Source organism: Sinohyriopsis cumingii, chromosome 18 (genome assembly GCF_028554795.1).
Source record: "Sinohyriopsis cumingii isolate HCF-2022 chromosome 18, ASM2855479v2, whole genome shotgun sequence".
NCBI lineage: Eukaryota > Metazoa > Mollusca > Bivalvia > Unionida > Unionidae > Sinohyriopsis > Sinohyriopsis cumingii.
Window position 1 is genome coordinate 15,128,106 of NC_142978.1, and position 15,401 is coordinate 15,143,506.

At 34.6% G+C, this 15,401-nt stretch overlaps 1 protein-coding gene across 2 annotated transcripts in view; it reads right to left on the reverse strand.

Annotated features, from left to right (window-relative positions):
* LOC149776135 (sperm-associated antigen 1-like) overlaps positions 1-15,401 on the reverse strand; it is a 98,711-nt gene that overhangs the window by 54,408 nt on the left and 28,902 nt on the right. For both annotated transcript variants that reach the window (XM_089942404.1, XM_089942405.1), the window contains 4 exons: positions 10,161-10,219; positions 5,436-5,535; positions 3,501-3,578; positions 1,085-1,191 (listed from right to left, as the gene is read on the reverse strand). In XM_089942404.1, the coding sequence (XP_089798530.1) occupies positions 1,085-1,191; positions 3,501-3,578; positions 5,436-5,535; positions 10,161-10,219 (344 nt within the window). The remainder of the gene's footprint in view (positions 1-1,084; positions 1,192-3,500; positions 3,579-5,435; positions 5,536-10,160; positions 10,220-15,401) is intronic.

Consider the following 15,401-nt stretch of genomic DNA (forward strand, 5'->3'; position numbering starts at 1 on the left):
TGTCAATTGCTGATGTTCAAGAAACATGATACAGAATCTAATAACTCTCTCTCAATCCAATCTGACTTTCTGAGGGTATCTTGATGACTTACCTCTGCCCTCTTGTTGTACTGGCAACCATACCACTTTTAAACTAAATTGTAGTTATTATCATAAACTCTTGGTTCTACGTAGCTAGTATACAAAATACTCAGTGTTTACAAAATGAAGTAATCTTATCATTGGTTCAACTGATTTTAGCCTAGGAACATTTTATAAATGTCTCAGAGAGAAGCCACAATGGCTAATCCATACCAATTTTACTTTATGGTGACCAGATGTCAGGCTGACCTGAGCTCAATAATACAGTGCTTCTGAACTGTTAGCTTCTGTCAGTGTAATTAACAAAGTGCCAAAACCTGATTCTAAGGAACAAACAGTGGAAAGAATAAATGGATTGCAGTTATGTATCAATTATAGTTATCAGCAATGCTGAAACAAATATCAATAGACTTTTTTAAAAACTTTCATGGGATTTCAAACTGTGTGTCTGCATGAAAGAAGTAAATTTTATACTTTTGCAGTAATATGCTGGTTACATTAGAAGGGTGGCTATCATGGATAAGTACTTTTGAACTCAAACTTGTCAGTGCCAATGGATTCTGGTCATAAAAGAAAGTGGCCTGAATGGTTGTTTAAGCGGGGACCACTAAAGTTTTCCATAACCCCACCCCATGAGCCTGTTTCACAATGCAAAACCAGTGATAGAAGCAATCACAAATATTTGTATTTTTTAATTACATATATGTTACATTTACACACAGACACATACACACACACCAATTTCATATAGCTACAACCTGGACACAAAATCTTCCAAGTTATGTACTATAATCTTCGTGAAACTGCTAATCAGACAAGGTCTTCCTATCTCAACTGGTGAAGAAAAAGTTCATGTTACAACCTTACACCTGCACCCCTCAGTGGCTACATCTGGAATCTGATCCCTTAATTGTCAATTGCTGATGTTCAAGAAACATGATACAGAATCTAATAACTCTCTCTCAATCCAATCTGACTTTCTGAGGGTATCTTGATGACTTACCTCTGCCCTCTTGTTGTTTGGTTCTAATTCCAGGACCTTTCTCAAGTCATTTCTTGCCTTATCAAAGTCTTTATTACCTTTATAGGCTGAACCCCTTCTCAACAGAGCTGCAAAATACAAGTTAGGCATGCTGAAGAATATTTAAGTATGAAGATGTGCTTTACGATGCAATTTCTGAAAACAAATTCTAAGAAGAAAGAGAAGAAAAAATATCTTAGCTCATGAGCATGGGGCATATTTATATTGTTGGAAATATCAGTTACAAAGTACTGAGACCATTCATACTGCTGAAGGTATCTATTAGTAACATATGTATGTGCTAATACTAATAGGCTCTCATGTTCAGTAACTGCACAATGGTTTTAAAGCTGTTGTTAAATCTGACATGTTTAACCATCAAATTATGAAAACTTAAAAACTAATTAGATATGAGTCAAAATATTGTGAATGGAATACTTTGAGTAAATTTTTTTTTAAAATTATTTTTTGTATTTAAAATCTATTTAAACTACTGTGTTAATCACTATGTAGCAGTTTGTTTGACACATCAATTACAGTGTAGCAGGTCCACTAACATACCAATTACAGTGTAGCAGGTCCTCTAACATACCAATTACTGTGTAGTAGGTCTCTGACATGTCAATTACTGTATTGCAGATGATCTGACATATCAGTTACTGTGTAACAAGTTACATGACATGTCAATTAATGTGCAGCAGGTTATTTAACATAACAGTTACATTGTAGCAGGCTACTGAACATATCAATTACTATGCAGCACGTTTTTTCAGTGAATGAGAAATTTTTGTGATCTAGAGGTAGCACATTGAGATGGCAAAAATAAAGCAAATTTTTTGCACTGATTCAAAAACTGAAAAACAATTAACTTAAATGGTTTCATGCTCAATATATTTCATTATTCAATAAAAAAACAAAACAAAGTATTTGGTTAATAATTTATCCATTCTACATTCATAAGACAACCCTCAATATAGCATTTCATCCATAATCCATAATGTGTTCCACATATACATTAAATTCTCTCAGCGTGAGAGAAATTCCATGACATTTTTGCTAAGAGCCATTAATGATAGTAACTGAATATATATTGGGGTTTGAACTCAGGCAAAGAAACACAAGTTGAGGGGTTGCGTTAATTGTTTCCTTGTAAGCCTGTAACCCCACACATGGGATTTCCTTGTCTCTGTGCAAACCCTAACATGGGAGAGACAAATTCTCACCCAATTTCCTCCTTTCAAATTAGAATACCCCTTCATTTTTGCAATAAAATGTAGCACATTTAACACATATTGTATTAATTAGGTACTATGACTTTCTTACATTCTTCTATGTCTTATGTTTTATTCAACTCTAAATAATTATCTCCATACAATCCAACTATATCTGCTGCTTAAACCAAAGAATTTTACCTGCTACAACTGTTAAGGGTTGAATGTACTCTACAAAAATTGTTGTGAACCAGGCTTTTGTAAACATGACTAGTGAACATGAATTTGTTAATGAGACAATGGTTTGACCCCAAGATTTAAAAACACAAAAGTTCTACACATTAAAAAGCTAATTTTTAAGTAAATTACATTTCTCCGAGAATACGTACCCAATCATATTATGTTGAGAATATTAGTCTGCTACTGTATGTACTGAAACCTAATAAAAGACAAAAATTGGCTTTTTCTGCCTATCTCATATATATATATATATATATATATATATATATATATATATATATATATATATATATATATATATGTCAATAACTATTGTCAATTACCTCACATTGCCACCACCTGGTGCTGCTATTTTATTTAGCTTAGCAATATACTAACAAGAATGCTCACATGGCAGGATGATTGAGAGGGTTTTCAAGTAATGGGATTTGGCAATTATTCTCAGACAAACGTAATTTATTGAAAAATTGCTTTCTCCTTCATATATTTTCCCAATCACTGAGTATAAAGGCCTGTCTCATACTTTGATGAATTTGGGTAAATTAGTAGAACAAAAAAAGTATTGTATACACGGAATAGGTACCTCGTGGGTGATAAACATTTATTATTTTGTGACCTCCTACCTTTAGAGGTTCTCTTAAGTTGTATTTTATTTTAATGCTATTATTATTTCAATTGGGGTTGTCTCTTTCAATGACGTTATTCAATTCTCTCTTCCAAAATAATTAGATAATTTTTTTCAAGTATTGGTAGTGGTTAGATTTTAAACAACTCCCCCAGGAACAGCAGAGAACAAATGTTGCTTCCCCTAAAAATGTAGTTCTGAGTGCTTGGACACCGTGAGTAAGAAAACAGACTGAAATAAGAAAAGTAAAGTTAGCAAACCAACTGGATTTCTCTGTAGTATGGGTGAGGAAATGCAATAAAATACCCTATTATGTATTTACCTTTGATGTTGTCTGGCTCTGACTTCAATACAGTATTGCAATCTTTTAAAGCTTTGCTCCAATCTTCCATTTTTAAATCTAAGGAGGAAAAAAATCACCATAATGTGTTTGAAATAGTCAAACTTTCATTTAAAATAAAAACTAAAGAATAAGCTGATCACAATATGTTATGAAATCTACATTTACTTGCAGGTAGTAACAAACTCAAATAATGGTAATAAGTAATTTTTACATAATACAAAGTATGCCAGAATAATTATGGGAATTTAGGGGATTATTGTAGGGGTTTGACCAAAAAGTTATCATTTAACTTAACCAAGGTTATTTCCAACATGCTGGGTGGATTTCAAAGGTAAGACTCATTTTAAGGATGTAGTAGATACAATGAAATTACGCCTCTGATGAACTGTAATGCAGTAAATTTCAAAGACTGGCTTTTCGGTCATTGTACATTACCGTGATGGTGCTGGATTTTTTTTTACATCATTCTAAGCTAAAAAGCTTGAAAATACTCCTCATTTTGGATCCTTCTGCAATGAGCTTCTTTGTGCCACATCAGACAGTGGTCACTTCAGGGGGATAGAATTGAAGCACTTGTCATCTGCCAATGACTTGTGAGTCAAAGCAGTATATAGTGTATAGATCAACCATGCAAACGTACAGGTCAACCAAGAGAGAACAGTGATGCAATCAAGACCAACAAAGTAAAGGCATGGGGGATTCACAGGAATACTCAGAGGACTGTCAGAGGTTGAATTACTGACAAAACTAGTCTCAATAATGGAAAGTACCCATATGTAATTTGCTTGATAGAAATTTCATGGGAACTTCAGGTGTCAAGCATAGAGTGTAAGCATGAATTTTAACGCCAGCATTTGATCAAAACAAAGCTGTGATGCTGGCTGAGTGTTTAAACTCCATTTACGAAAATGTGTGATGTGTGATGAGATTTGGATTTTTAACGTAGCTTTTACAATTTTTCAGTCATATCGCTACAATGTCAGCAATGTGGCAGTTTATAGTGATGTCCAGCACTGGGACATCATGTCGCAGACATGTAGCATGATATCCCACCCAGTCACATTATCCTGACACCAGGCCAACCAGTCCTAACACTAACCTCTTAATGCTGAGCGCCAAGCGAGGCAGCTGTTAGTATCATTTTTGTAAGTCTTTGGTATGACTCGGCCAGAGATCAAACCAACGACCTCCCACATCTGAGGCAGACGTTCTAACCACTAGGCCACCAGAAAGGTCTACGAAAATGTATGAATACATTTTGTTTACATTGATCTAATGCCAGCAGTCACAAAGTGGAAGGGAAATCGAAACAGACATCTGCATCAACAAAACAAAGTGAATGTTTCCACCAAAATGATTAACTTCAAGTGTGTTGATTTACCATAGTTCAAATGTCCCCACACCTCGCAAAGAAAAGGTAACTTATACCTGATGAGATCTATGAAGGAGTCAAAACAGTTGGGGAAAATGTAAAAATCTCTGATATACACCTATGTTTAATATGGCAATAAAAATTCTTTATTTTCAGATTATCTGCTAATGTACGTATCAAGGATAAAAAATCAATACAGATGAACCTTCAGGTACATATTTAGATCAGCATGTTAGAAATACTGCAGTTAATCACTCAATTTTGGATCATTATGTGATCAATTAATTAAACAATGAACATTATGAGATCAATTAATTAAACAATGAATTACTCACTTTCTGTTTATATCTTTAGACTTTATTATTGAGAAGCTCTCTTCCAACAGTTTTCCGTTATTATCATGTAACAATGACTGTAGCATGACATCGGTCTTCTTTTCTATCCTCTAGTATTGCTTTCCCAAACAATACAAGTGAAGTGTTTTAAAAAATACCACTTGACTTATCTTAAGCATATTACGAACCATCATCATCAGTACTCACAAGCTAATGATCTGTTGTTGTAGGTGGCTATTATCGGCATCAGCGAGATACTGCGAGAATAGTACTGGATTGCTTCTTCATAATCATTGGCTCGAATAGCCTGAATAAAAAACATGCATGTTGTTAATCTTTAAATTAACCTCATTCAAACACAGTCTTCAGAAGAATGGCTGATCTCATATCTATTACAGATGTAAAATTAACATAAAATGTCCACAAATGACCTTGAACCACAAATGACCGTAAACTGCTACCATTATGCATAAGCCAAGTTAAAATCTGAATTCCGGTCATGCTGAGGTTTGAATTTTTTTACCATACATGAAAAGAAAAGCCCTCTGTGCTATTCAACTGTGTGTGTGGAAAGCCTTCTATGCTATTCAACTCTGTGTGTGTGGAAAGTCCTCTATGCTATTCAACTCTGTGTGTGTGTGGAAAGCTTTCTCTATGCTATTTAACTTTGTGTGTGTGTGTTTAACAAATATTTCCATTTCAGCAATAGCAACCTCAGCCAAATAACTATCAACCCCATAAAACTAACTATGAGCTGCTAATGTCTCAGCATACCTATGAAGTCTAATGAATGATGGGTTCATGTAAGTTTAGCTATTATGCATAAAAAAGGATGCAATGACCTTGATCTCAGAGCCATTGATCAGAGACTGAACAGGAAGCTGCTCCTCCTCAAGTGTAATGTAAAGTTGATAAAAAGGGTCGAGTTAACAGTTTCATAATGATTCATCCCAAGTAAGATGAAAAATCCATTAAGGACTTTAGGAAATAAAAAAAAATGTAACCAAAACTTGAACTATTGCTGCACCATTGAAGAAACTGATTGCTATGACTCACTTCCCACTTATGTGGGCTCAGTCAAAATGGACTCAACAGTCCCAACTTATGTGGGCTCAGTCAAAATGGACTTTACAGTCCCAACTTACTTGGAATCAACCAACATGAACTTTACACTTCCCACTTATGTGGAATCAGCAAAAATGGACTTGGCAATTCCCTACCATGTTGGGCTCAAGCAAAATGGTCTTTACGCTTCACCCATGTGTACTGAACCAAAATTGGTTTTACACTTCCCACTCTTGTTGGCTCATCTAGTAGCAATGGACTTAACACCACCCACTAATGTGGACTCAGCTAAAGTGGACTTTGCACTTCCACCATGTTGGCTCAACCTAAATGGACTTAACACTTCCAACAAACATAGGCTCAAGAACAATGGACTTTACAATCCTTTCAACTTTTGCTGAAAGTTAAAATTAAATTAAGTCCACTGTGGAAATTTTCTACACCAAAGAAATTGTGTTAAAACAACAATTATTATTTTTAGTTTCGACAACAGACATCATGCAGAAAGAAACCAATAAAATTAGCTTCATCAAAGGTTACCAGTCTGAAAAAAATTCACATGAGAACATTTCACTTTGTTAAAAGACGGACACAATTCAATTGTCAAACTACAAAAGAGTCATCAAGCACTTGAATGTACCACAAAATGCAAATGCTGATATAACTGTTTTCTGTGTGATAGGGGTCAGACATCCAATGAAAAAGTGGCCATCAGGTTAAATAGGCATTTTTTTTTTTATGTAACAATCAAAACATCTGTCTGTAAGAGCATGAGCTGAGAGGCACATGGGTTCTACCACTGATGTTACTAGATGGCCATGATTGTTATTTTGGGCAGCACTCCTTGATCCAACTACATTCCAGCGATGCAACACAAATCTCATGAGAATTAAATCAAGAACTCCAATCTCATGAGACTTAAATCAACAACTCAACTCTCATGAAACTCAAATCAACAGCTCTTATTCATTAAAACAGATTTCTAATCAAATCTGACACAAGAATAAATTATTTACTTCAAATTTTCACTTTATTTATGATTCAAAATTAATGTTCTAGGCTGATCAATGATAAAGTTTTTGTATACAATGCGAAAGACAAGCACAGAATGTTCACTTCACTACAGTGCAATGCCATAAATAAAAATTTAATGATGGATCTCAAAATTGATTTTTCAGAATACATATATATATCGTGTTTAGCAGACCTCCCCAACCAGTTATTCTACCACCCACAGAGGTGATTTTATATGATAAACAACTTTAAACAGACATTTTGACCTCCAAGCTACCCTGGCATATATTTTTTTCAAGGGCTCCATGTATGTTTTAATGCAACAGCCCTTAGTCAACTCTGTAGATAACTGACACAATAAGAAAGATATTGTGACGCACGACCTTTTAAATCTAAGTATTTCAGTAATATATTTATTTATGCTCATTTACTGTTAAATCAGTTTTCTTTGAGTTCCAATTTTCTTAATGCCACAGTTACTGCAACCAGAAACTTAATACCAAATGTAGTTGTTTTTAAGTCAAACATCAAGCTGCAGGGATTTAAATCTGTCATTGCATATAATTCACTTCACCAGTAGATATGGGTCTATGCAGTCTATTAGGGGTAACTAACAACACAGACTCTGATATTATGGTGCATTACATGACGGCAGACCAGGGTTTATGTTGCTTACACTTGGACTTGACTTACAAGTGGCATATACGGTAAATGTAAGACACCATCACTAATCCATCACTAATCCATGAATTAAACTAAACTACTGACGAAGATGTACATTCTTTTAGAAAACAATGGAAATTGTTTATCACGAAAATAAATAAACTTATATTTAGCAGGAATATTTGTGCATATTCTTTTAACAGTAACTTTGCCGAAGAAAATTTCAGTTCATCAGTTAAGAAATAAAATCTGTTTGCAACAAATGTTCCTAAAGAAAGCCTTATGATTTGTAACCCAAATTTATGTAAACTGCTATGATAGGCGTTCAAGTAAAACATTGGAAATTACTGTTGATCTGATCCTCATATATATATATATAAGAAGTATATCACCATAGGTGAGTGATCAATGTATGCATGTGCAACTCTATGAATGCATGTAGGTGTGTATGTGTAGTGTTATGAGTTTATGCTTTTAAAAAAAGTAACAGAAAAGAGTGAAGACAACAAGCTCCGTAAAATTTAACAAATAATTTATTTCCCCAGAATACAAAGTGAAAAATGAGAAAAAAAACCTTAGTTTTATGAATTAAATCCAAAAATAATCCAAGAATAAAAAAAAAACACAAGTCCTATAAATGAAAAATTCTAAGTGAATCTCAGTTCAAATCCTGATGAAATTTAAGATGGAAGGTGATGACGTATGTGTAAGTCAGCATTGTTCTGATGTGTCAACAGTCTGTTGTTGAATCACAGAATTTTTTTCCCCTGCTTTTTAATTTCGTATAAATTTCAGTTAATGTCTTTGTTCAAAAATTATCAGAGCACTTTTGTATTTCCAGGGAAAACAATCCCTTGAATTCAATAATTTGAAAAAAACGAAATTCAGCCAAAACTGGTCAAAACATAATACACCTTAAAATGTCAAATGTTTTTAGCCAAACTGACAAACCTTTATCAATACATTAGTTATTATGACTAATTAATATGCAAAACAGATTCCTGGATGACGGTCAAAAGTTCATCCTACTGGAAAAAGTAGAAGTTTGTTTACCAAATGACACATGCTTGATGTCACATAGTCCAGGTATGACCTTTACTCAACTTAAATGATTCTTACTCTGAGAGAGATAATTTAAAAAAAAGATAAAAATTGGTTTACCAAAATTGTCAATGATTTTGGAACAAGAAAAGCAACAAGATACAATGTTTTTATTATTAGTTGTTTACATCGAAAATTTTAAAAAAAGTTAATCAAATCAATTCTGGACAATGTCAAATCCAGTAAACAATATTACATTACAATAGCATGTAATGGAATAATTTTTAAAAAAATATTAACAAACAATTCAATTAAATAAACATAACAGTAGGTGTATGTAAACGTGAACCAGTGTATGTGAATATGTGTATGTGTCTGTGAATATGTGTATGTGAATATGTGTAGGTGTAGGTGTGTGTGAATGTGTGTAGGTGTGTGTGAATGTGTAGGTGTGCATGAATGTGTGTAGGTGTGTGTGAGTGTGTAGGGGAAGATGTGTCGGTGTAGGTGTCCGTGAATGTGTAGGGGAACGTGTGTAGGTGTAGGTGTCTGTGAATGTGTGTAGGTGTGAGTGAATGTATGTGAATGTGTGTAGGTGTCTGTGAATGTGTGTAGGTGTCTGTGAATGTGTGTAGGTGTGTGTTTGAATGTGTGTAGGTGAACATGTGTAGGTGTAGGTGTCTGAATGTGTGTAGGTGTGTACGTGAACATGTGTAGGGGTAGGTGTTTGTGAATGTGTGTAGGTGCTGATGTGAATATGTGTAGGTGTAGGTGTCTGTGTGCATGTGCAGGTGTGTGTGTGAATATGTGCAGGTGTGTATGTGAATATGTGCATATGTGTATGTGAATATGCAGGCACAAGTGCCACTAACAGCATGTGTTTTATACAATAGGAAGGAAAATTTTGTTCTTTTATACAAATTACAAAATTTATGATATTTTCATGAGCAAAAGATTTAGGTGTTGTTTGTGCATCTACAAGTGTGAATGTTACTAATGATATGATACTTTAAATCATAATATAAGCAGGTAAGTTACCAAAGTTGCTTGTTGAAGCAATATATTTAGACATATCTTCTACATATTACAACAATTGTTTACATCTTCAAACCTAAAAAAATCAATTACAGACTGTGTTTGGAAACTGACCTCATTCCCCTTGTCTTTCTCTCTGTTAGCTTTCATCATCTTCTCCTCGCTAGTAAGACCTGACAAAAATATTGTTAAGTGAAATGAAAATATTCAAACTTCTCTTTTAATCATAAATGGGTCCATGTGACAAACACTCCCACATTGGTATAATGCTAATGAAGGGAACAGATTTAAGTCAAACAGGAGCCTAACTCTTTTAAACTGTGCTGAAAAAATGTAAATATGTCATGTGACCTGGGTCCTTTTAATTTAAACCTTGTACTAAACTGTGTTTCAATCCATTATGTCCTTCAAAAGTTACTAAGTGGAAACAAAATTAATGACAGACCAAATGTGATGGGACAGCTGAATGTGAGTAACACTATATGCCCACTCTTAACATATTTCAGGTTGAAAGACTCAAAGAAAATTGCAAGAGAAACTGAAAAAAAGACAATTACTAAACAAAGTTATTTTCTTGGATCATTTATGATTTACAGTGGCATGAAACTTCTAGAGACACTGCTAGATACAATGGTTCCAGGATGCCTTTAAATTTTCTCTCATCAAAACAACAACAAAAAACATTTTACACAAATGACCTTCCATACATACTGCCCTTGTACATCAAAATTAACCTCTTTACTATAGTATGTCTATTCATATAATATCAAATTATTTAAGATGGAACATTTTCTTTTTAAAATTTGCATTTGTACTTGAACATTATTGCTGAGTACCTGATAAAACTTCCGTCATTAGTCCTATATTTATTCAACTCCAAATTACCGTTACCATTAGTCCTATATTTATTCAACTGTTACAAAATAAATAAAACATATTTAACACATATCTGTATCTCAGTATATTGCTACTCTGAAATCTCTTGTATTACAACTGGTTTATTTATAGAATGCCATATATTTTCATATAGAATAATTTCTGAAACAGGCTATTATGGAATATACTGCTTCACATAAAATTTCTGTTTAAGTCTACAACCTAGGTGAGTATTTTCATAAATACAAAGCCTGAACTTAGGGAAACAAGAATGGAGGAGTTAAAGCAGCAGGAATTGATATGTAGCAAGCCAGGCATCTATGTTCAGCCTGCAGGATTTGGACAAACAATTGGTACAGAGGTAACTGTATAACAACTGTTAGATAGTTCACAGTGTAATTTTTGCTGGCATCACAATCAGCAGTAAATGAGTGATAGCTGTTGACAGGCCAATTATTAAATAAATCATCAGGGTAAGAAGGGTGACAGATTAAAGGTTTTAGGTATCTTTTGTCTTTCAAGCATCATAACTTTTCTCTTTCCTGTGATAAGTATATACAAGCATACATTTTCTTAAAGGTTATAAAATGAATGTATAATAAATCATAATTTTAAAAAAATTATCAAAAGAAAGAAATCTCCAAAACACGGATTTCAAATATAGAAATTTGTTATCAATATTTCTGAACATAGACTTCTCTGCCAGCCATGAAAATACTTGTACTAAATTTTTAGTGATAATATTAGGTATGTTTTAGTGAACCATGTCATGATGTATTTAAGTACACTGGCAGCAGTTTTCAAAAGTACCAGTCATTAAATATCAAATCCTTTTAATTTCAAGTATGCCATATATTAAAACCTTTGACATGGTTCACCAATTCCCATATAGGTCCATAACCTCACAAATTCTGAAGAAAATATGCATAATAGTATTTAAAATACAAATGTTTAAAAAGATTAAAAATTTTTACCAAAAATTAAAATCTGAATCAACATGAAGATTATGTAATGTAACACTTAAACACTAGTATACCTATATGCCTATATCATATATGTAAGGATAAATGTGAAAATACATGGCTACAAGTTCCACAATAAGCCACCATTCTAATCTTAAACAAATCTACTACCATATATACATGCTTATAAGTTGAGTACAACTGCAAACAATACAGATCCTGATCTGCCATCACAATGCACCAGCAGATCAGGTTCTATGTTTTTTTTTATATCTTCTACAAATTGCTCCTAAAAAACTGCACAGACCCAGATCTACTGGTACATTATCTGATGGCAGATCTGGGTCTATGCCATTTGCAGATAGATCTAACTTGCATGCAGTATTCCTAATACATCTTTTCATGTGACTATTTATTCACAGGATGCCATGATGAAAATAAATCATGCAGGTCATTAAAAATATCTTTCATTTATAAAACAACTGTAGTGATCCATGAATCAAATGAAACAACTTATATAACACAATAATTGTGGAATGTAATTTAAAGGATAAGTCTCACAACAGCACTTGCGTTAGCTGGTAAATGTAATGAAGATTACTACTGTTCAATGTGATCAGGTAGAGCTATGTTTATTTCTGTCAAAATGTACAGAAAACTACTTTATGTCAACTTCTATAAATAAACCTACATGCAAAGTAACCAATTCCATTTATGCAAGATCAAGACCTGTTGTGTTGCCGGTATTCTGCATCCAATTGCTGTATCCAAAATGACACAATTCTAAAACAATTTGCTAAATTTGCCACATGAGATAAATTTCATACATGTTATATACTAAACACAATGACCCATTCATTTCTGACATGCCTTCTGAGGTGGACAATATTTTACAAGACAAATTATCAAGAACACAGAACCAACTGTGCTTTAGTTACTTGCAGTTAAACAGCAGGATGAACACAAACCAAAACAATTTCAATCTCTCCAAGAGGAAGGATGACCAGAAACCAGAATGATTTCAATCTCTCCAAGAGGAAGGATGACTAGAAACCAAAACAATTTCAATCTCTCCAAGAGGAAGGATGACCAGAAACCAAAACAATTTCAATCTCTCCAAGAGGAAGGATGACCAGAAACCAAAACAATTTCAATCTCTCCAAGAGGAAGGATGACCAGAAACCAAAACAATTTCAATCTCTCCAAGAGGAAGGATGACCAGAAACCAAAACAATTTCAATCTCTCCAAGAGGAAGGATGACCAGAAACCACAATGATTTCAATCTCTCCAAGAGGAAGGGTGACCAGAAACCAGAACGATTTCAATCTCTCCAAGAGGAAGGATGACCAGAAACCAAAAACAATTTCAATCTCTTCAAGAGGAAGGATGACCAGAAACCAAAACAATTTCAATCTCTCCAAGAGGAAGGATGACCAGAAACCAGAATGATTTCAATCTCTCCAAGAGGAAGGATGACCAGAAACCAAAACAATTTCAATCTCTCCAAGAGGAAGGATGACCAGAAACCAGAATGATTTCAGTCTCTCCAAGAGGAAGGGTGACCAGAAACCAGAATGATTTCAATCTCTTCAAGAGGAAGGATGACCAGAAACCAAAACAATTTCAATCTCTCCAAGAGGAAGGATGACCAGAAACCAAAACAATTTCAATCTCTCCAAGAGGAAGGATGACCAGAAACCAAAACAATTTCAATCTCTTCAAGAGGAAGGATGACCAGAAACCAGAATGATTTCAATCTCTCCAAGAGGAAGGATGACCAGAAACCAGAATGATTTTAATCTCTCCAAGAGGAAGGTTGACCAGAAACCAGAATGATTTCAATCTCTCCAAGAGGAAGGATGACCAGAAACCAAAACAATTTCAATCTCTCCAAGAGGAAGGATGACCAGAAACCAAAACAATTTCAATCTCTTCAAGAGGAAGGATGACCAGAAACCAGAATGATTTCAATCTCTCCAAGAAGAAGGATGACCAGAAACCAGAATGATTTCAATCTCTTCAAGAGGAAGGATGACCAGAAACCAAAACAATTTCAATCTCTCCAAGAGGAAGGATGACCAGAAACCAAAACAATTTCAATCTCTTCAAGAGGAAGGATGACCAGAAACCAGAATGATTTCAATCTCTCCAAGAAGAAGGATGACCAGAAACCAGAATGATTTCAATCTCTCCAAGAGGAAGGATGACCAGAAACCAGAATGATTTCAATCTCTCCAAGAAGAAGGATGACCAGAAACCAGAATGATTTCAATCTCTCCAAGAAGAAGGATGACCAGAAACCAGAATGATTTCAATCTCTCCAAGAGGAAGGGTGACCAGAAACCAGAATGATTTCAATCTCTCCAAGAAGAAGGATGACCAGAAACCAGAATGATTTCAATCTCTCCAAGAGGAAGGGTGACCAGAAACCAGAATGATTTCAATCTCTCCAAGAAGAAGGATGACCAGAAACCAAAACAATTTCAATCTCTCCAAGAGGAAGGATGACCAGAAACCAAAACAATTTCAATCTCTTCAAGAGGAAGGATGACCAGAAACCAGAATGATTTCAATCTCTCCAAGAGGAAGGATGACCAGAAACCAAAACAATTTCAATCTCTCCAAGAGGAAGGATGACCAGAAACCAAAACAATTTCAATCTCTTCAAGAGGAAGGATGACCAGAAACCAGAATGATTTCAATCTCTCCAAGAAGAAGGATGACCAGAAACCAGAATGATTTCAATCTCTTCAAGAGGAAGGATGACCAGAAACCAAAACAATTTCAATCTCTCCAAGAGGAAGGATGACCAGAAACCAAAACAATTTCAATCTCTTCAAGAGGAAGGATGACCAGAAACCAGAATGATTTCAATCTCTCCAAGAAGAAGGATGACCAGAAACCAGAATGATTTCAATCTCTCCAAGAGGAAGGATGACCAGAAACCAGAATGATTTCAATCTCTCCAAGAAGAAGGATGACCAGAAACCAGAATGATTTCAATCTCTCCAAGAAGAAGGATGACCAGAAACCAGAATGATTTCAATCTCTCCAAGAGGAAGGGTGACCAGAAACCAGAATGATTTCAATCTCTCCAAGAAGAAGGATGACCAGAAACCAGAATGATTTCAATCTCTCCAAGAGGAAGGGTGACCAGAAACCAGAATGATTTCAATCTCTCCAAGAAGAAGGATGACCAGAAACCAAAACAATTTCAATCTCTCCAAGAGGAAGGATGACCAGAAACCAAAACAATTTCAATCTCTTCAAGAGGAAGGATGACCAGAAACCAGAATGATTTCAATCTCTCGAAGAGGAAGGATGACCAGAAACCAGAATGATTTCAATCTCTCCAAGAGGAAGGATGACCAGAAACCAGAATGATTTCAATCTCTTCAAGAGGAAGGATGACCAGAAACCAGAATGATTTCAATCTCTCCAAGAGGAAGGATGACCAGAAACCAGAATGATTTCAATCTCTCGAAGAGGAAGGATGACCAGAAACCAGAATGATTT